The 21,603-nt window shown below is 40.8% G+C and overlaps 1 protein-coding gene across 7 annotated transcripts in view; it reads right to left on the bottom strand.

Annotated features, from left to right (window-relative positions):
- Nucleotides 1-6,527: 6,527 nt before the first annotated feature.
- TSNARE1 (t-SNARE domain containing 1) overlaps nt 6,528-21,603 on the bottom strand; it is a 514,761-nt gene continuing 499,685 nt past the window's right edge. For all 7 annotated transcript variants that reach the window (XM_051612487.1, XM_051612488.1, XM_051612482.1 and 4 more), the window contains one exon: nt 6,528-6,945. Coding sequence is in view for 1 of the 7 variants with exons in the window: in XM_051612488.1 (XP_051468448.1) it covers nt 6,937-6,945 (9 nt within the window). In the remaining 6 variants the exon portion in view is untranslated. The remainder of the gene's footprint in view (nt 6,946-21,603) is intronic.

Below are 21,603 nucleotides of genomic sequence, written 5' to 3' on the forward strand. Positions count from 1 at the left end.
TACAGGCTTGAAGCACTTATGGAAACAATCAGGGTTATTAAATGTTCAAATGTATATATACATCAATCTGCTGCTAATGCCATCTCATGTCTTTATTTGTCAGCCTCTCCCCTAATTTGTCATCCTGATCTTGTGGCTCACCAGGTTTCTGCAACCCTCAGCATCTATAGTCTTGTAAAAGTTGCCAAATGAAAGGGTGGAAAAAAGAATCTCCGATGAAATTACGAGAGTAAATATTTTAAATATCCATTTTTCTACATATTTTCCTGAAACCTTAACAAAGGTTTGCCTTCTTTATATCAACCATAAAGGCTAATATTCACCTTGGTGATTGGTCTTTATTTAATTTATACATGTGCCTATAGTTGCTAGCTATGATAGTTAGGGATTTTGGCATTGGTCATAACTGGAACAAAGGTTACAAAGCAGCAATCATAGAATCATAAAATGTCTTGGGTTGGAAGGGATCTCTAAAGATCATCTAGTACAATCCCTCTACAATAAGCAGGGACATCTCACAGTAGAACAGATCGCTCAGAGCCCCATCAAGCCTGACCTTGAATGTCTCCAGGGACGGGGCTCCCACCACCTCATGACCCATCTTCTTTCATAAATGGCACTTGATACTCTTAAAACTAACACTTTAGTTACAGCCAGCACCCAAATATCAGGAATCCCTGGCTTTTATGGTGAAACTAATCAAATTTTGCCACCACCATGTATAATCACCAACCAAATTACCACTCATCATATGTTTTATTCATCAGGTTTTAATGGCAAGGTGAGGTGGAGTTGGTCCACTGACCAAAGCAAATAGCAAATTCTATAATCTATATTCTATAATTCTATAATCTGTAATACAAAGAAGAAGCCAATTAAACTACCTAATTACATTTTGCTAAGCTGCTCCAGACCAATTATAAGCATATTTCATTGTGGTTTCATTAGGTTAACTCAGTTCCACAATGTGGAAGCCTGTACTCAGTGAACACATGAGAAACATGGTTCAAACTCCATGTGAGGGATCATTAATATGCTCTGGGCTGCTGCTTTGGAAGGGGCTGCACCTAATTACGTGGGTTAATGCACTTAAAGTAAATGGATGAATTGCAGCCATTTTCCATGTCTCAAGGCCCCCTCAACCAACAGAGCTGTAGATTAATAAGTTGTTTGAGAGTGACCTGTTGACCTGCCCCATCCTTCTTCACTTTCACTCCATATGCTCTTAGAGGCACGAAATTCTACTGTGGAGAAATGTGCCAGTCATTGCCACTTCCATTTTGCTTTCTCTGGCACTTGCCTAAGAAATTATCAGAACTAGTGAACAATAAAATACAATGCTTCATATGTTCAATAACTTCAGTTGATTTAGGATCAAAACGCACCATGCACAGGTGATAACAGATGCCTCACTAGCACAAAATAGTTTAGATAAAAGACTGAACTCCTTTCAGCTCACTGTGCCTGACTAGAAGTCATTCTTATAGTCTGAAGCTATTGTTTAGGATACACCTTCAGCCAACTGAAAGGATAAGTCATGCAGACTAAGCAAGTATCTAAGTATAAAAGAAAAGGCCAAGTCTTCTGAGACTATTCACACTGGGAAAAAAGACAACTTAGGAGGTATATAACAGAGGCTTCAAAATAATGATGTGATAGAATGAGTGTATTGAAACAGATTGTTAACCACCTCTTTTGATAGAAGGAAAAAAGGATATCAAATTATAGCAGTAGGAGCCAAATACAATGCCATAAACTCCCAGGTATTTTTTATTATTATTATTTTTTTCCTTTCTCAGTTAATAGCAGACCTTTGAAACTCCTTTGCAAACCATACCATGATCAGGAAATCCCCTTAATGGAAAATTTAAGCATGGAAAATGAGAGATTATTAGAGAGGAAGCATCATAGGCATGTTTTCTGTTCCCTAGTGCCTGTTTATGGTCAGTGTTGAAGACAGAGTATCAAGTGATACGGACCATCGAGATTAGTCAGCAGAACTGTTTTATGTCCTACCTTCCAGGTATTAAGATATTGAATGCTCCTCAGGACTTCCTCCTGGTTAGGAGCAGCCCACCTTATAAAAGGCCCCTTATAACAACCCTCTTCCCAGCACTATAGATTCATATATCCCATAACGGTTTCCAAATGTATGGTAATAGGGGCATAAAGGTCAAAAAAGATTGCTGAGCAATAGACAGTGGGTAAAACAGCATCAGTTGGGACACCTACACTTATTTGTAGTCCTAGCTTTGAGGAACAGTCCCCAAAGACCTCAGATTTGAGGAATTTCACTGGCTTCTGAATGGCTTGTCTAAGTGACAGCAAGATACATGCCAAATAGTCTTGTTTTCCCGTGTTCACACTTGTCCTTAAGGCACTAGAGACAAAATCTTCTCCCTATTCCACTCCTGAGTAAGAGGACTTGACAACTTAATAATTGAATTGTGTACTTAGCTCACTGTTTCTCATGTGCCTTTTTAAAATGTATTTTACCAGGGTGTTTTTAACTTTTTTTCCACAGGTGCCAGCATGTTCTAGCTCCTCATAAATGCCCAGAAAAAAAGGTTTTTTTGTAATTTCATATTTTTGTAATTTTCATATTAACTCTCGACTCCATGAGGGCCTGTGGGACCCACCCAAACATAACTGCCTGCTGTTGGAAAGCTCTGAGCTCCATATCTCTGCCCAGGATATTGTAAAGAATAAAAAACTATTCCAGTGAGCACATTAATATTTTAAACCAAAGAATCAGTAGCATCAACAGCTGTTTAATGGCATTGCCTAATATACTTGCCATGAAGAAGGAGAAGGGAAATGTGTCCATGAGGTGAGTGAAGCAACAGAAAACGTATCTTGAGGTGCAGTTTCAAAAGAAGGTCAATGATGCAGTCAACGGCTCATTGTCCAAATGAAGACTATTAAGAAGTGGTGTCCTTCAGGGCTTCATGTTGGGTTTGGTACTGTTCAATATTTTGGAGGGCCATGAAGATGATGTGAAGGCTGGAGCAGCTCTCCTATAAGGACAGGCTGAGAGGTTATTCACCCTGGAGATGAGAAGGCTCCAGGGAGATATGATAGCAGCCTTTCAGTACCTGAAGGAGCTACAGGAAAGCAGTAGAGGGACATTTACAAGGGCTTGTAGTGAGACGACAAAGGGTAACGGGTTAAAACTAGAAGACAGGAAATTCAGGTTAGACATTAGGAGGAAATTATTTAGTGTGAGGATGGTGAGACACTGGAACAGGTTGCCCAGGGAAGCTGTGGCTGCCCCATTCCTGGAAGTGTTCAAAGCCAGGTTGGATGGGGCTTGGAGCAACCTGGTCTGGTGGGAAGTGTCCCTGCCCATGCACGGGGGTTGGGACTAGATGATCTTTAAGGTTCCTTCCAACCCAAATAATTCTATGATTCTTTTCTTCTAGGTACTGGTGGATGAAAAATTAGACTTGAATTGGCCATGTGTGCTCACAGCCCAGAAGGGCAACAGAGCTGCATCGAAAGAAATGTGGCCAGCAGGTCAAGAGAGGGCATTCTCCCCCTCTACTCTTCTGTCGTGAGACCCCCCTGCAGTACTGTGTTCAATTCTGGAGCCCTCTACACAAAAAGAGCATGAAGCTGTTGGAGTGAGTCTGGAGAAGGTCCAGGAAGATGGTCAGAGGGCTGGAGCACCTCTGCTATGGAGACAGACTGAGAGTTTGGGTTGTTCAGCCTAGAGACGAGAAGGCTCTGAGAAGAACTTAAAGTAGATTCCAGTACCTGAAGGAGCTACAGGAAAGCTGTATAAGGGCATGGAGTGATAGGAGGAGGGGGGATGGCTTTGAACTGGAAGATGGGAGATTTAATTTGAGATGTTAGGAATAAATTATTTAGTGTGAGGGTGGTGAAACACTGGAACAGGTTACATGGAGAGCTTATGGATGTCTCACAAATGGAACTGTTAGAGGTCAGACTGGAGGGGCTTGGAGCAACCTGGTTTGGTGAAAGATGTCCCTGCCCATGTCCCTTTAAATGTCCCTTCTAACCTAAACCATTCTGTGAACCTATGACTTAGCATGAATATAATGTTTTATAGCAACCTCATGAAATGGAGTTTTTTGGAAATATCTTTTGTCATCATAACCAAATGCATGAAACACATTCAAGACGACTATGTCTGAATTGCCAAGTGGAGATTCCATGGGTGCCTTAAGACAGGCAGCCTCTCCAGTTTCAGCAGAAAAATACTTCACCTGGGCCATCAGTACCAAATTCATCTGCTGAATCAGCTGCCTTATTGAAAGCTCCATCAGTCTGTCTCTGCACTGCACCACACTAATGAGGTAATCACTGAGCTCCTAATGAATGGGATTAATGAATGGGCAAGGATTGCTTGTTCTGGATCCCTTGTTCAAATGCAGCTCGAGGCTCTCAAAATATTTGCTTGCAATCAGCTACGAGCTGGGTTTGTTTCAGCTTTTACTAACTAGATGAAAATCATTTTCATCACTACAGGGTTTGCCAAATTTGGTGTTAGAAGCATCCTGCAGTTTGTAGTGGATAGAAGTAGGGAGCTCTGTTTCAGAAGTAAACTCTCTGTAGTAAGGCCAAGCAGTAGTGAACATCGTTTGTAGTTTTATGCCAGTACTGAACTTGGTTGGAAAAGAAAGAATATCTTCTATTAACTATATTTTCCTAATAATGGTTCCTGAATGTTTAATATTACACAGAATCACAGAATCTGAGGGTTGGAAGGGACCTCAAAAGATCATCTAATCCAACCCTCCTGCCAGAGCAAGGTCACCCAGAGCACATCACACAGGAAGGCATCCAGGCAGGTTTGGAATGTCTCCAGAGAAGGAGACTCCACAACCTCTCTGGGCAGCCTGTCCCAGGGCTCTGTCACCCTCACAGTAAAGAAGATTTTCCTGATGTTTACGTGGAACCTCCTGTGTTCCAGTTTGCACCCACTGCCCCTTGTCCTATCACTGGACATCACTGAAAAAACCTGGCTCCATCCTCCTGACACTCACCCTTGACCTATTTGTAAACATTGATGAGGTCGCCCCTCAGTCTCCTCCAAGCTCAAGAGACCCAGCTCCCTCAGCCTTTCCTCATCAGGGAGATGTTCCACTCCCTTCACCATCTTTGTGGCTCTGTGCTGGACTCTTTCAAGCAGTTCCCTGTCCTTCTTGAACTGAGGGGCCCAGAACTGGACACAATATTCCAGATGCGGCCTCACCAATGCAGAACAGAGGGGGAGGAGAAGCTCCCTTGACCTACTAACCACCCCCTTTCTAACACACCCCAGGATGCCATTGGCCTTCTTGGCCACAAGGGCACATTGCTGGCTCATGGTCATCCTCCTGCCCACCAGGACCCCCAGGTCCCTTTCCCCTACACTGCTCTGCAACAGCTCAGCCCCCAACATGTACTGGTCCATGGGGTTGTTTTTCCCCAGATGCAAGACTCTACACTTGCCCTTGTTGAATTCCATCAAGTTTCTCCCTGCCCAACTTTCCAGCCTGTCCAGGTCTCACTAAATGGCAGCACAGCCTTCTGGTGTGGCAGCCACTCCTCCCACTTCTCCTCCCAAGAAATATAGCACACTCTGCTATATTGCTTACAATGATCCAGTTCTGTAGATTATGTAGGACAGATCTAGAGAAAAAAACACCAGAAACTCTGAGTTTTGTTTCTTCACCAAACCTAACTTCATTGATTTAGAGCCTCTTATAATTTTGAGCCTGGAATGAGCTTAAGCACCTGCAAGATTTTTCTGAGCATTTTCCATGCTCAGCCTTTCCTGAGAAAAGACTGTGTCAGCTTCCTGGAAGCATGTAGTTGAAATAAGTGGATGTGAGAATCTAGTTTAATATTTGGTAATGTTTTCTAAATCTTTGTTGTAACAAAGAAATACATAACATGTACAGACAGCAGATTTTTTTCTTCTGGTGAGAAATATTTTTGTCAAACGATACAACTTTTCATGAAGAATAAAAACCATTTCATTTAGTGAAATTCTCTTCAATGCTTCCTCTAACAGTTTAATTAAACCAATTTTTAAATGCTTTATTTATGGGAGGAAATCTGCATTTATAGTACACAATACATTTAAGATTAATTTAAATGTCATTTTCAATCATATTTTCAGCAGAAAATATTGCTGGGGAAAATGAAAGTAAATCCCAAATGCTGTTTGCATTGAAAGCTACAAAATGAAATCAAATGCAGAATTTGACATTTTCATAAGATGTCTTGCTTGATTTTTCTAACAGATCAAAGGCTTTTCTTTTTTAAAAACTGATAACAATATGTCTTAATGTTTATTTGTCCTGCTCTTTCATTAGTGTTTCTCATAAATAAACGTGGTCTTCAATACATACAATGGGATCAAATGAGCATCTAATTGATGTATTTGTAAATGGTGCATATAAGTGTGAAGTGAAATTGCTCAGCTCAGATCTGGCAGATCAAGTTCTGTAGCAGCAGTGTACAGTATGAAAAGCTGAGCTAGATTATTTTTAAAAATGTACAAAAAACAAGAGTAAAAAAGAATCAGAACAAAGCATGTTGACTTTCATAGTTTGAAATGACCAGAAGTGGAGATCTGGAAGATGTTAAAAGCACAATAAAGATGTATTAACAGCCACATATCTTACAGCACACTGTATACCAAATCTAGAGGCAAAGAAATAGCATTGCCCAGATACACAGGGGACATAATTAAAACCTGTAACATAAGGTAAAACATCTGCAACGAAGGGGAAAAAAAAACCCACAAAAAAGGAAAAATTAGTCACAATTATACTAACACACAGTATAAAACAACTTTTCCTTCATACAGTTAAGTGCTTGTTGACTCTAGCAGTTTGGATACAACGTGATCAGTAAAGCAGACATAGACGTGGGGCCTCAATATGAAATGCCTTGAGAATCCATTCCACTTCACAAGGTTGATCACAGGCTCTGCAAAAGCAAGAAGAACTCTTAAGTATTCAAGGGATTCCCAGAGAGTTGCTGATGTCAAGTTGGTACTGATGCAAGGCTGGCTACTCAAGGTGGTCCCAAAATGCAGAGTCAACAGTGAACTAGACATTATCTCAGATGAGTGTATTTTCACTAATTCCAGTGTAAGGTAATTGTGGAAGTCATGGGAAAGCTGAGAGTGTTGATGAAAGCAATTTGTAAAGATATCAGATCAAATAGCTGACTGTAGCAAGCTAAAGAGTAGATTTTATATTCTCATCAATGACAACAGCTCCCATAACTGGAGGATGATTCACCTAGTCTTAAAAACACATTTGCTTGAAAAGTGGGCTAGTTGTAGAAGCCAGAGTGTGACATTGATGCACTTGGCAGCAGATAATATACCTAAGAAATACTAGTCTGTTTTCTGTTTCCACACAATGAAGCCAGGAGACACTTTCTCTTGATAGGAAGGATTCACCATAACGTGTGTACTCTACAACATAAGATGTTTACACTACTTAAAGGTAATGGAAATAAATAGGCACTTTTAAATGAAAGTGCATGTTTCTCTCCAATTACTGTAAGAGATGCCTCTTAGGACAGACATCAGCAACAAGATGGCACCTCCAAGAAAGACATCAGCACTACTGAGGTTAGAAAAATTGTGTTTTTATACTCACTACCTCATGAGGCAGACCAGTGTGTTTGCAATAAACATCACTATGAAATACATAAGCAGGCTTTTTATTTATTCTACCTCTACTTCCTCAGTGAATATTGTTTGTATATGTGCTATGTAAAAAAAAAAATAATAATCTGGTTAACTCTGGTATCAAGGGAAAGGAAAGAGATGGAAAAATAGTCTGTTATTGTATTATACAAAATACAAAACCACACACATATTGTTATTGATGCCAATTATTAAAATTGGTCATAATAACATATTGTTTAAATAATCTTTTGACAACAGATATTCACTGTGTGCTGCTCTGCATACACAAAGCACAGAAGACAGTTCCTGCCTTGCATTCACATCAACACCACAAAGAGCTGAAAGAAACACTCTTCTTTAATGAGAAAGGGTTTCCTTCTGAAGATGACATTTATCTCAGCTAATCCGAGGTGTAAGTATCTCCATCTGAGTATAAAAGCTCCCAGGCTCCTATAACAGTAAGCACAGATCTAATCAATACAGCCAACAGATTTTTAGGGTGGGGGTCATTTGAATAATGTCATCAGCTTCAGAATGAGCTACATTTTGCTGTTATTAACTGGCATTAACTACAAAGGGATCTTCAAGATGACTGACTCAGATGTAGAAATGTACACTGTGGACACCTAAATTCAGTTGCACAAATTCAGAAGTAGAAGGCCTTCTAATATCACAAAAGGCTTTGCTAGAGTTACTCAGGTGGAAAGGATCTGCAAAAGGGGTAGATATAAATAATAATAATATAATTTTTCCATCCTGTTCACTTTTTATTTCACAATCCTTTTCAAAGAGGGAAGTTTGTATGTGGAGTGAAAACTACCTGAAAAGGAGGGAACATTCTATAGGTGCCAAACAGGAACATGTTCACTGCATGTGCTAGTCACAGAATCATAGTATAGATGAGGTGGGAAGGGACCTCTAGAGATCATCTAGTCCAATCACCAGCTAAGATCAGGATCAGCTGAAGCAGGGTTATCAGGGCAGTATCCAGTTTGATTTTGACTATTTCCAAGGTTGGACACTCAACAGCTTCTCTGGTCAACCTGTTTCCTTGCCTTAGAGTACTCTTAGAGTAAAAAAGGAAAAAAGATTTCCTTATGTTTAAACAAATTTTCATATATTTCAGGTTGTGCCCATTGTCTCTTGCCCTGTCAGTGAAACCACTGAGAAGAGTCTGGTTCCATCCTCTTTACACATAGAGTCACAGAATCATAGAATCATAGAATGATTAAGGTTGGAAGGGACCTAAAAGATCATCAGGTTCCAACCTCCCTGCTGTGAGCAGGGACACCCCACACTAGACTAGGCTCCACAAAGCCTCATCCAATCTGGCTTTAAACATATACAGGGAGATGCTCCCTGGGCAACCTATTCCAGTGCCTTCCTACCCTCATGGTGAAGAATTTCTTCCTGATGTGTAACCCAAATCTACCCTCCTTCAGTTTAAAATAATTACACCACTTGTTCTATCACTATCTTCTCTGCTGAAAAGTCCCTCCCCAGCTTTCCTGTAGCCCCTTCAGGTACTGAAGGCTACTATATGGTCTCCCTGGAGCCTTCTAGTCTCCAGGCTGAGTAGCCCCAGCTCCCTCAGCCTATCTTCATAGCAGAAGTGTTTAAAGATTATTGAGTTCCAATCCCCCTGCATGGGCAGGGACACCTCCCACCAGACCAGGTTGCTCCAAGTCCCATCCAGCCTGGCTTTGAACACTTCCAGGGATAGGGCAGCCACAGCCTCCCTGGCAACCTATTCCAGTGTCTCACCATCCTCATGGTGATGAGTTTTTTCCTATTATCTATCCTAAATCTGCCTTCTCCCAGTTATACCCCCCATCAGTTATTTATACAGATAGATAATATCCTTCTGAGTCTCCCCATATGAGCCTCTCCTCGTATGTCAGATCCTCCTGTTCCATAATGAACTTTGCAGCCCTTTTTTGGATTTACTCCAGTATGTTCACATCTCTCTTTTGTCCTGAGGAGTCTAGCACTGGACACAGCAGTCCAAATGATTCTCACCAGTGATGAGTATGGGGAAAGGATCACTTCCCTTGTCCCTCTGGCAACACTTTGACTAGGCTAAATGTGTTAATGTCCCCAGGCTGCCAAATGGCTACTTGGATTTCTCAGCAGTGTCCTCAGTTCAGACTCATTCATGCCAAGTAATTGATGACTGCATGATGCAGCAAATCAGTAAATGACAAATTCAAGTAAATCACTAACAGATGCCTTACACAAGTTGTCCATGCTCCTTTAGGATTTCTCTCTGTGTGTGCATGTGTTTGCACATAGACATCCATGTGTGGCATTGGTCTTTTCTCCATCCATGAGCTCACTTCACACTTTAAGCTGCATTAACCTTGCTCAGCTACACTGTACAGTCTTTTCTTTATTTTTTTTTTTCCTCTATCTCTTTATTTTCAAAAAGCAAACTGAGAGCTTTGGGAGTGGAGACATTGTTAGGTTAATAGCGAGAAATCCTGTTTCTCATGAGGAGAATGAGAAGGAGAACATGGCACAGAGACTCTAGATGTGTATGCATTTCAGGACAGGATTTTTCCTCCTGTTGCCACTTGGAAAAAAAAAAAAAAAAAAAGGTGAATGATTTTGTTAAGCCTTTTGCAAGGAGTGTGGTGGCCAGGCCAAACCTGCTCGCAGAGAAGAGCAGGGACAGTGCTCCCACTGCACCTCTTCAATCAGACTTCTAGAGCAAAAGAGGCAATTTGAAGATTTTATCTTAAAAGATAGAGGCACCACCACTTACACAGCCTATTTTTCTCCCTCTTGCCTCACCTTCAGAGTGCTCTGAGGCAGTCTGTTCATTCATCTCTAATTTTTTTTTTTTAAATATGCTTTAACCTTTGTATCCTCAGGTGCAACTTGAGTCAGGCAGTACACGTCTCCATTACACAAATTTTATGGACAAGTGACTAGAGTCTCACTTCCCTTGTAACAGGCCTCATCTATTTAGGTCTGTACAGTCACTACTTCTTTCTCTAGAGGGAAAGGGCTCCCAGATTCACATTTGACAAAGCCTGTTGTGTGGAGGGAGGAAAAAGAGATAAAACTTTAGGGATATACTGAGTTATTCTGGCAAACCCTCAGGATAACATGGAAATGAGAGACAGAAAACACTGGGCAGATAACACACCATGTGCTGGGGACTAATAGAGATTAGATAGCAGGCCTGAGAAATCATCACTTTGCACTAATGTGGCAAATCTTATGTCCCTTTGGGAACATGAAGAGTTACTGGCATTTGACTTTCAGCTTGGATTAACTATCAGGAAGAAAAGTGCTGACTCCGATTAAAATATGTCTGGTTGATGAAAAGACAGTTTCAAGGAGATGGATGGTTAAACACTGGAGTGTGTAGTCAAGGCTGCCCAGCATGCAAATCACTCAGTACCCACTTTGTGGATCATTATTATTTCACCATCACTGAGAATCTGCCAAGAGCCATGGGGAAATACCAGATTTCACCTTGCAGCAGCATTTAACTGCAGAACAAGCAAATCAGAGTCATAAAAGGTGAGAGAAACCCTTCAATTCTTATTCCTGTTTTAGTGAAAACAGAGCTGATAAACCCTAAAAGAACCTGCAAAAGTCACACAATGTGGTTAACACGAAACTCCAGCTATTTCAGCTAAAGGAGCAGGAAATGTTTGCACCCTGTTTTGCCTAAAGTGAACTGGTGGAGGCAAAACCTGGTTTGTGCAGAACTAGAGAAAATGAGAGTTGAAAAGCTCACCTGTCAGGTAAATAAAAAAAAAACACATGGAGAATATGCACATGGCATAGCAGTGTTGCTGTCTACACAGAAATGGATATTTCAGTGCAGCAGACCTGTATATTTAAATGCAATGAACTGCATTTAATCTAACTCACATTAATTTATAATACATTTTTTTTAAAAGGCTGTTCAACCACAAAGGGAACTGAAATTATTTTAGTCAATGAGGATAGAGATATAATGGATAAAACTCCCAGAACTAGAATTAGAACTTCGGCTTGTAACGTTTTCATTAGCAATAGTCCTAGAAATAAATTGCTGCACAGAGAACTAATTAAAAACAGAACTAATAAATTCCACAGATGTAAATATAAGGCATTTTTTGCATCCATCTGAGCACTAGCTGTTATTAACTCTGGGTGATGCTGGTTTTACATACTTACCTTGGTGTTATTCATCCAGATGGTGCCAGGGGTGAAGCACTGAATGGAAATGTACTGCACATGGTTGCTTCACTTACACTCCAGCAATAAAGACTTGATTAATGCAAAACCTAATCTCATCAGAAAGGAGATGTTCTAGTAGATACCAGGGAGACAAAAGCCTTTAGTCCTGGCATCACAGCAAAGGTTTCTGGCAGGAAAGAGCAGATATGACAAGGAATTCACTCTGATATTTGTAGATAACCTTGATATGTCTTTTGGATGCCTCCTCATTTGGTCCTTAGTTGGCTGTTCCTAAATTAGGATAAGAATCATTGAACAGTTTCCCTTTGATCTCTCCCACCATCCTTCTAGGCATATCAAGGATGAGGGGGTCATTAAGAGCAGTCAACATGGTTTTATCACTGGGAAGTCATGTTTGACTAACCTTACAGCCTTCTATGAGGAAGTAACTAGGTGGATAGATGATGGTAGAGTGGTAGATGTGGTTTGTCTTGATTTCAGTAAAGCACTTGACACTGTCTCCCACAGCATCCTCATAGATAAGCTGAGGAAGGGTGTTCTTGATGGTCAGGTAGTGAGATGGATTGTGAACTGGTTGAAAGGAAGAAGTCAGAGAGTTGTGGTCAATGGGACAGAATCTAGTTGGAGGTCTGTGACCAGTGGAGTCCCTCAGGGGTGGGTACTGAGACCGGTGCTGTTCAGTATTTTCATCAATGACCTGGATGAGGGAACAGAGTGTGCCCTCAGCAAGTTTGCTGGTGACACTAAACTGGGAGGAGTGGCTGCCACACCAGAAGGCTGTGCTGCCATTCAGAGAGACCTGGACAGGCTGGAGAGTTGGGCAGGGAGAAACTTGATGAAATTCAACAAGGGCAAGTGTAGAGTCTTGCATCTGGGGAAGAACAACCCCATGGACCAGTACAGGTTGGGAATTGATCTCTGGAGAGCAGTGTAGGAGAAAGGGACCTGGGGGTCCTGGTGGACAGGAGGATGACCATGAGCCAGCAATGTGCCCTTGTGGCCAAGAAGGCCAATGGCATCCTGGGGTGCATTAGAAAGGGTGTGGTTAGTAGGTCAAGGGAGGTTCTCCTCCCCCTCTATTCTGCCTTGGTGAGGCTGCATCCGAAATATTGTGTCCAGTTCTGGGCCCCTCAGCTCAAGAAGAACAGGGAACTGCTTGAAAGAGTCCAGCACAGAGCCACAAAGATGATGGAGTGGAACATCTCCCTGATGAGGAAAGGCTGAGGGAGCTGGGTCTCTTGGACTTGGAGGAGACTGAGGGGTGACCTCATCAGTGTTTACAAATAGGTCAAGGGTGAGTGTCAGGAGGATGGAGCCAGGTTTTTTCAGTGATGTCCAGTGATAGGACAAGGGGCAATGGGTGCAAACTGGAATGCAGGAGGTTCCACGTAAACATCAGAAAAACCTTCTTTCCTGTGAGAGTGACAGAGCCCTGGGACAGGCTGCCCAGAGAGGTTGTGGAGTCTCCTTCTCTGGAGATATTCAAACCCACCTGGACACATTCCTGTGTGATGTGCTCTGGATGATCCTGGTCTGGCAGGGGGGCTGGACTGGATGATCTTTTGAGGTCTCTTCCACCCCTAAGATTCTGTGTGATTCTGTGACTCTAGTGAATGTGTTTGAAATATTCTGTCTTTTGCAGGTTTGTCCGTTTTTTACTGCCCCAGACAAGTAAATATGGACCACAATGAAAGTGATTATTTTTATCCAAACACAAATGCTCCAGAGTCACCCTCATTTTGTTTTAGAGAGAAGAGATACAAGTACTTCTGGGAGACAGTCCAGGTCACCTTTAACTAATCTAATGTCAGCTGGACATTAGGAAAACAATTCTCTGAATGTGTTGTCAGGCATTGGAACAGGCTGCCCAGAGAGGTGGTTGAGTCATCATCCCTGTATGTGATTAAAAGTTGTGTAGATGTGATGGTCGGGGACATGGGTTTAGGGGTGAACAAGGCACAGTAAGATTAAAGTTTGGACTTGATGATCTTAAAGGTCTTTTCCCACTTAAATGGTTCAACGATTTTATGATTTTAATATATTCAACAGCTCAGAAAATTCAGTATTCAACATGTCTGTATCCAGACATATTTGCCTGAAAGAAAGCATCAAGTGACTAGCTCAGGTTTAGTTGACTAAACTTCAGTGAAATTAATCCCACTCCACTTGTTTAATGTTTTACTTCTGGAATAAATAATTTTGTATTCTCTTATTCTGTTCACATGTTTGAATGGTTTGCTTTGTATATTTTCTCTATTAAAAATCTACAGTGCCAAGAAATACCAGTGTTGCAACCACTAATATAAGCAAAAAAACCTGTCTTCATAAAAATGTGCCCTGGGAGTGATAATGTCTGCTGGGATTTACTTGGTCCTTTTATTTTTAATTCACACAAACTGTTCCCATTTTCACATGGAGACCAAATTATCCTAATTTCCTTGAGCAATATTATTGGAAATATGCTTATTATATTAGCATTTATATATATTAACTCTCATGCTGGATCCTCCTGACAGCCATCTAATACCTGATCTGGCTTCCACCTTCTTTTCTCTGTGATGTTCTTCATATACAGAAAAGCAACCCCCTCTCTTGCAATCTCCACCCAAAAATGAAAAAAAAGATAAATAAAACAAAAAAGAAAATCCACAGACTGAAGGGAAGAATGGAAAAATATTTCAAATAAAGGTCTTTGAGCTATTAAGCAAACATTGGTGTCAGAAGTCTCTGAGCATGAACAAATCAAGGACTTGGACAGTGCCTGAGGGAATATCCTATGTACCTCTTCTGGTATTACTCTTTCTTGGGTGTCTAATTAGAGGTGCTTCTGAAGGCAGAAATTGGTGAAACATTTCTTTTGTACTGGCAAAATCAGCTCTTGATCCTTGAAATCAACTCTGTCTGATTTATCAGGGTGATGCATCTATTTTACCCTTGACTGTATATAATTCCTATCATGAACAATATCCCTAAAGGGTTCATGTAGACTTCCAGAAGTGTCTTCATTTTCTTTTGAAAAGAAAAAGAAGTTTGTTGGAGAGGGAAGATAGACATAAGTAGAAGAGCCAGTTATACATTAGGTATTCTGTATTGTGCCTCTGGTTCCATTTATGTGAACAGAAATTATTGAGATTTTACTTACTCTTTAGCATGTAGTGCTATAAGGGATTAACAGACAAAAGAGGGGAGATGAAGTACTTTGGGGTTCCAGGAGACAGAGAGAGAATTTTTGGGTATCAAAGAAGCCTTTTTACAGCTAAGGTCCGTTAAACAAAAGGCAAAGGGAAAAAAAAAGGATCTCCATTTAGAGATTTTTAACAGGTCTTGGATACCACAGTGACTGAGGTCTTTGACACACTTAACACAGACGTGAAAAATTAGTCTAGACAAAAATACAAAAGAATAAAGTGTAGGGAAATGCTGTGAATCCATGGAATGGAAAGAGACTTTGAGCTATCTTTATGTCTCTAGTTATTTGAAAAGCTGGATAATTGCTGTAGTTACTGCCCAGTCTTTTCCATCCAGGCACAACTGAGATCTCCTGGAAAATAACATGGGATTTTGGCATTGCCCACTGCCTTATTCAGAGTAATGTTACAGGACATCACATGTAATGTGACTAAGCAGGAGTCTCATGCATCCTCACACATACCAAGTGGAAGGTTGTGGGAAACTGTTCTTTTCTTCCCCACTTTTTGCTCTCTCCTCAGATACTGAAATTCACTGTTGACAGGAAAGGCAGCGGCATTGAAAAAGGAGGCAAACAAGTCCAGAAATAACTAATCTGTAATATTGATCCTCAGTTCTCTGCTCTGTCTCTGACCTGCACTTGGTGGCAGTTGGGGGGATCAGAGCAATCCCAAATGGCACTTTGCCAGGTCTCTCTTTAGAGGTCTTTTGCCTTCAGTGCACTGGATTCCTAGTTCAGAATTGCTGTTTTGGAGGTCTTAGATTTCTGCAGCATGACAACCCCAGTCCATCACTTTAAGTGCCACTTAAAAGCACATAATTCCCCTAGCTCTCCCCCCCCCCAATAATGCTAGATTGCAGCTGCATCTTGAAATAAACAGCTCCTTCCTCCTCTGTGACAGATGGTGCTGGGTAACCCCGAGTACAAGCAGAGCTGTAGCTGCAGCAATGAGCAGGACAGCTGGGCAGACCAGGGTGGGAGGGATCAGGCACACTCAGGAGACCACTTTGCCTGTTATTCCCAACAGTGAAGATGAAGGACAGGTGGATCATTGTGAGAAGGATGGGAACATTCACTGATACGTGTCAGGCTGTATTTTAGACCAGTTTCATCTTCTTTTATTCTCCACCGAGGGACACTAAATATTTAAAGGGAAACTGTGATGCTACTTAAAAAGCACTTACCTAATTAAACCTCAAATGCAGAATTCCTTGTTCAGAGATGCACTCTGTGATGCTCACCACCTAAGACTATACCTTAGCCATATGGCACTTTAATGGATACTACCAGAGGGAACCCTTTTTATATTGGAACAGATGGGTGCATACTGGGGTTGGAGCAGAGGGGAGAAGGAAAGAAAATGTAAGAAAAGAGAATCAAGAAATAAAGGCAAAGTTCAGAGGATGAATTCTTCTTGAACTCTTCCATTCCTGTTCAAATCTGCCGGAGGTCTTGTTTCATTCCTAGAAAGAACTTCTGTTGTTTCCAAACCTTTGGACTCAAACTCACTGATAAAAAACCTTCTCACTGCAGATTTACTCTGTGAGAAGTTGTACTTAGAGCAGAAATACCACTATTAATTTCCAAGTTTTCTCACCCAACCAATATTTGCATGAGTTTAGGAGAAGTGTTCACATTTTTTACAAAGTTTCTCCTACTGTATCTTCCCCCTGCAAGGTCATGCTGGCTGTGAATATTACAATCCCAAAAATTTGAGCTGTATCAAAAAATAGCCTGAAGGCCTCAGAAGAGAAAGGCAGTGCCATAGCATGTTGCAGAGGAACCACAATGAATATCAACTCAAAGGGAGTCAGAAAAGTAAGAGTTATTGGAAAATAAGCCATTTATTGGGATATCTAGCTTACAGATAGGTCTTGATCTAGTAAGACTGCAGTTATATAATCATAGAACTATACAATAATTTTGTTTAGAAAAGACCTTTAGGATCATAAAGTCCAATCATTAACCTAGGACTTTGTCAACTCCACCATTAAACTACATCCTCAGCACCACATCTGCATGTCTTTTAAATCCCTTCAGGGATGGTGACTCTACCACTGCCCTGGGCAGCCTGTTCCAGTGCCCAACAACACTTTCAGAAAAGAAATTGTTCCTAATATCCAATCTAAACTTTTCCTGGTGCAACTTGAAGCCGTTTCCTCTTGTCCTATTGCTTGATACTTAAGAGACTGATCCTCCCTTGCTCCAAGTTCCTTTCAGGCAGTTGTAGAGAAAGAGGTGGTCTTCTTCAGCTGCCTTTTCTCCAAGACTAAGCAAACCCTGTTCCCTCAGTTGTTACTCACAGGACTTGTTCTCTAGACTTTTCACCAGCTGTGTTGTTTTCACAGAGGGACTATGGGGCCAAGGCAAAATGGGTCCATTTACATGACAGTTGTTACATGGTTTAATATTTTCCAAAGTTATTCACATGGCTGCTGTTTCCTCTCCTGAAGTAAGTGTCAGGGATATAAGATGATCATGGCTTTGGTGCCTGAGTCAAAATGGTACATGATACCTTCCCATCTTTGCCTTAGAGTACTTCCATAAATAGCATTCCCTTCCTCACGTATATTTGTTTCCCCTTTCTCAGGGAGAGTTTAATTTGTCTCAGAAGGCCTGTGGGAACTTGGTGGTACTCTTCTGTCCTCCAGGGATTGATAGGAACCTCCTTCTGGTAATGGTTTTAAACTGAGAGATGGGAGATTTAGGTTAGATATTAGGAAAAATTTCTTCACTCTAAGGGTGATGAGGAACTGGGATGGGTTGCCCAGGGAGGTTGTTGATGCCCCATCCCTGGAGGTTTTTAAGGCCAGGTTGGATGAGGTTTTGTGCAGCCTGGTCTAGTGGTGGGTTCCCTGCTCATGGCAGGGGGGTTGGAACTTGATGGTCTTTAAGGTCCCTTCCAACTTTAATGATCCTGTGGTTCTAAGGGACTGTGAAAGCCCAGAGCCACTAGGTTTTGCAATGAATGGAGGAGATTTCAAATGAGCAGCATTGTGGCTGCACCACCCCCCATGGCACTCCAGATAATTTCTTCTGCTAATGTTACTGCACCAATTCTGGGCCTATATCACCCAGGCTTATCTATCTGCCCCAGCCCAGTTATTCTTGTTGCAAGGATACACAATATGTAAAGTAAGATATATCTGCTCTTAATAAAGTGCAAGGTGTATCATCTTGTTCTATACAAACTGTGAATCCACAAGATCTATTAAATATTTATTTTATCAGTGTTTTTTTACTATTTGTTCCAACTTCTGATGTTCACCTGTGTACCATAAAAACCAGTCTTCTGTGAATGTATTCTTAGAGCACTAATTCCTCTATTGAGAAAATTCCTTCTTCTTTTAATCCTTTATCTGAATTTCTTAGGAATAAAATTATAATTAATATAGGGCTTTTCATTATTAGAATCATAGAACTCTCAATTTTCATTATTATTTATGACTCTCTGCAATAGCTTAGTATTTTAACATGACAAAGCTGTTCTTTTCCAACAAATAACTGTTTTCATAATGGATTTTACTGAATTTTAACTCTGAGAAATAATAAAGGGAAATGTATTCAGATGTCTGTGTTTATTTCAAATTTTATTTCCCAAACTCTCTCTACATCTATGTCAGATATAAATGTCACTGTGGGCAAACTAGGTTTACTTATGGTTGTCACCTTGCAAGTCTTTTAATGGGCCCAGTAGGTCATGCTAGACATGTTATCCAATTATATCTTTAGAGCATTACCAGTTCTTATATTAAAATTACCTTTTACCTCACACTTTAAACATTTTTGACTGGAGCTACCTAGTTTATTTGTTCTGCTTTGTTTTATTTTATTTATGTCAATGATTAATCTAGAATTTCTCTCCCAAACATTAATGATTTTCCATCAGGCTTAATTAAAAAACTTAACTGCTCATTTCTCTCTTCCTTCACCTCACCCTGGATCCATTAGTTCGCCTGAGATCCAACTTTGCTAATAGCTGCAAAAATCATTGTATTCTCCAGCTGACAGGAAATACTGAAATATAAGATGCTGCTCAATGCTTCCAGAATTTCCTAAATAACTGGTGGTATAAAGGCAGAGATTAGGTTGAGGATTTGCCCAATGACATAAGGTGCACTCTTCTTTTAGTCATTTCCATCCATGGGATTTTAGTGCCTCTGCCCCCATGGGGAAAGGAAAATGGCAGAGATGTATGTCCCTGGATGGCAAAACTGGCCAGTCCTGATATGATGAGGCTGCACTCAGTAACTGAGAAGAAATTGTCATGGATCAAGTGTACACGGGTAGGATATCCCTAAATCCATCATGGGATTGATGGAGTAAATGACACAGTTTCAACCGTGCATTTGCATTTGATTTTATATATATATACATGGGTTTTTTTAGAATTCTTTTAATGGATCTTTCCTAGCTTGTCCTACATCATACGTCATGAAAGCAAGAAGAATTTCCAACCTCAGAGGCAGAAAGCAGCTGAGATGAACCCTCTGTTAGAAAAGGGAAAGCAAGCACTATTGTGGCAAGTGTTGTACCACCTTTGTCAAGTTGATTGGCCAATGGCATCCTGGGGTGTGTTAGAAAGAGGGTGGTTAGTAGGTCAAGAGAGGTTCTCCTCCCCCTCTATTGTGCATTGGTGAGGCCACATCTGGAATATTGTGTCCAGTTCTGGGCCCCTCAGTTCAAGAAGGACAGGGAACTGCTTGAAAGAGTCCAGCACAGAGCCACAAAGATGATTAAAGGAGTGGAACATCTCCCTTATGAGGAAAGGCTGAGGGAGCTGGGTCTCTTTAGTTTGGAGAAAAGGAGACTGAGGGGGGACCTCATCAATGTTTACAAATACGTAAAGGGTGAGTGTCAAGAAGATGGAGTTAAGCTTTTTTCAGTGATGACCAGTGATAGGACAAGGGGTAATGGATACAAATTGGAGCATAGGAGGTTTAAGGTGAATATCAGAAAATTTTTTTTTACTGTGAGAGTGACAGAGCACTGGGACAGGCTGCCCAGGGAGGTTGTGGAGTCTCCTTCTCTGGAGACATTCAAAACCCACCTGGACACGTTCCTGTGTGATGTGCTCTAGGTGACCCTGCTCTAGCAGGGGGGTTGGACTGGATGATCTTTCGAGGTCCCTTCCAACCCTAGGATTCTATGATTCTATGATTCTAATACTGCTGTAAATACAGAGGGTCTGGTTCTTACACTGGAAACACTTCATGCTTAATGTCATTCAGTTTATGGCCCCAATGCACTGCAAGAGTGGTGTAAAATGTCTTTCACATTAATGGGGATCAGGCCTAGGGATTCCAATATTTGCTTTCTATATGCTTCTATTATTTCATAGCAATGTTTGCAGGCCAGTAGAGAGACATCATAACTAAAAAACCCTGGGTCACATACATCCCTCCACCTATCCATCCACCCATCCACCCATCCTTCCATCCAAGAGAAAAGCAATGCTGCTGTTGTTGCAGAGTCTAAGCCTTGACTGAATTAGAAATAGGATTAATTAGGTCTTTTAAATGTAGGTGTTGATACAGTATTTTCTGTAAATCCATGCCTTTCAACCATTTCCAATCAGCAGCATTTTATTCGAAGGCAAAAGTTTTCATGAGCTTCATTTTATAGCTCTTCTGTGAGTAAAAAATGAATCAAGGATGACAATGATAAACCTCAATAATGTATCATGAATATGTTTCAAAATGCTGACAGAAAATATTTGGCCTTGCATGGAAGAAAAGCTTGGGAAAAAACAGAAACAGAGATTTCTTTTACCTTCAACTGTAATAACCTTTTTAATGACTTCTGAGCTATCTGATTGTTTGTGATGAAAACTCCCTGTTTCTGCTTACTCAAGGATTTTATTTATTATTATGGTATTATTTGGCTCTCTGTCTCCAAAATTGGTTGGACCCCAAAGGAACATATTAAAAAAGAAATCCCAAATTTTTGATATTTCATCATTTCAACAGTTACATTATAACAAATATCCACATCTCCCAGGTACTCTCAGAGCTGTACTTTGCAGAAGTACTATACTTCTATAAGGTTGGAGAGAAATAGAACAGAAATCCAATAATAAAAATCCATTGCAACCATCCTGCTATTTGGTGAAGTGCAAGTCTGTATGACTGAAGAAGAATTGCATTGTATGCAGATATTTGCATGCTTTGCATATATCATTGCATTTTCTTACTAAAAATGAACATTTTTACATAGACCAAAATAAAACCAACCAACCAACAAAAGACTTCAAGTGTATTTGCTACCATACATGTTTTGAAGGCAAGGGGCAGCAAATAAAACTTCAATTAGAAGCATAGGATCATAGAATGGTTTGGGTTGGAAGGGACCTTAAAGACCATCTAGATCCAAACCCCCTGCATGGACAGGGGCACCTCCCACTAGATCAGGTTGCTGATCAGGGTCCATTCAGCCTGGTCTTGAACACTTCAAGGGATGGGGCATCCACAGCTTCCCTGAGCACCTTTTTCCAGTGTTTCACCACCCTCACACTAAAGAATTTCCTCTTAATGTCTAACTTAAATCTCCCCTT

Source organism: Apus apus, chromosome 2 (genome assembly GCF_020740795.1).
Source record: "Apus apus isolate bApuApu2 chromosome 2, bApuApu2.pri.cur, whole genome shotgun sequence".
Lineage (NCBI taxonomy): Eukaryota > Metazoa > Chordata > Aves > Apodiformes > Apodidae > Apus > Apus apus.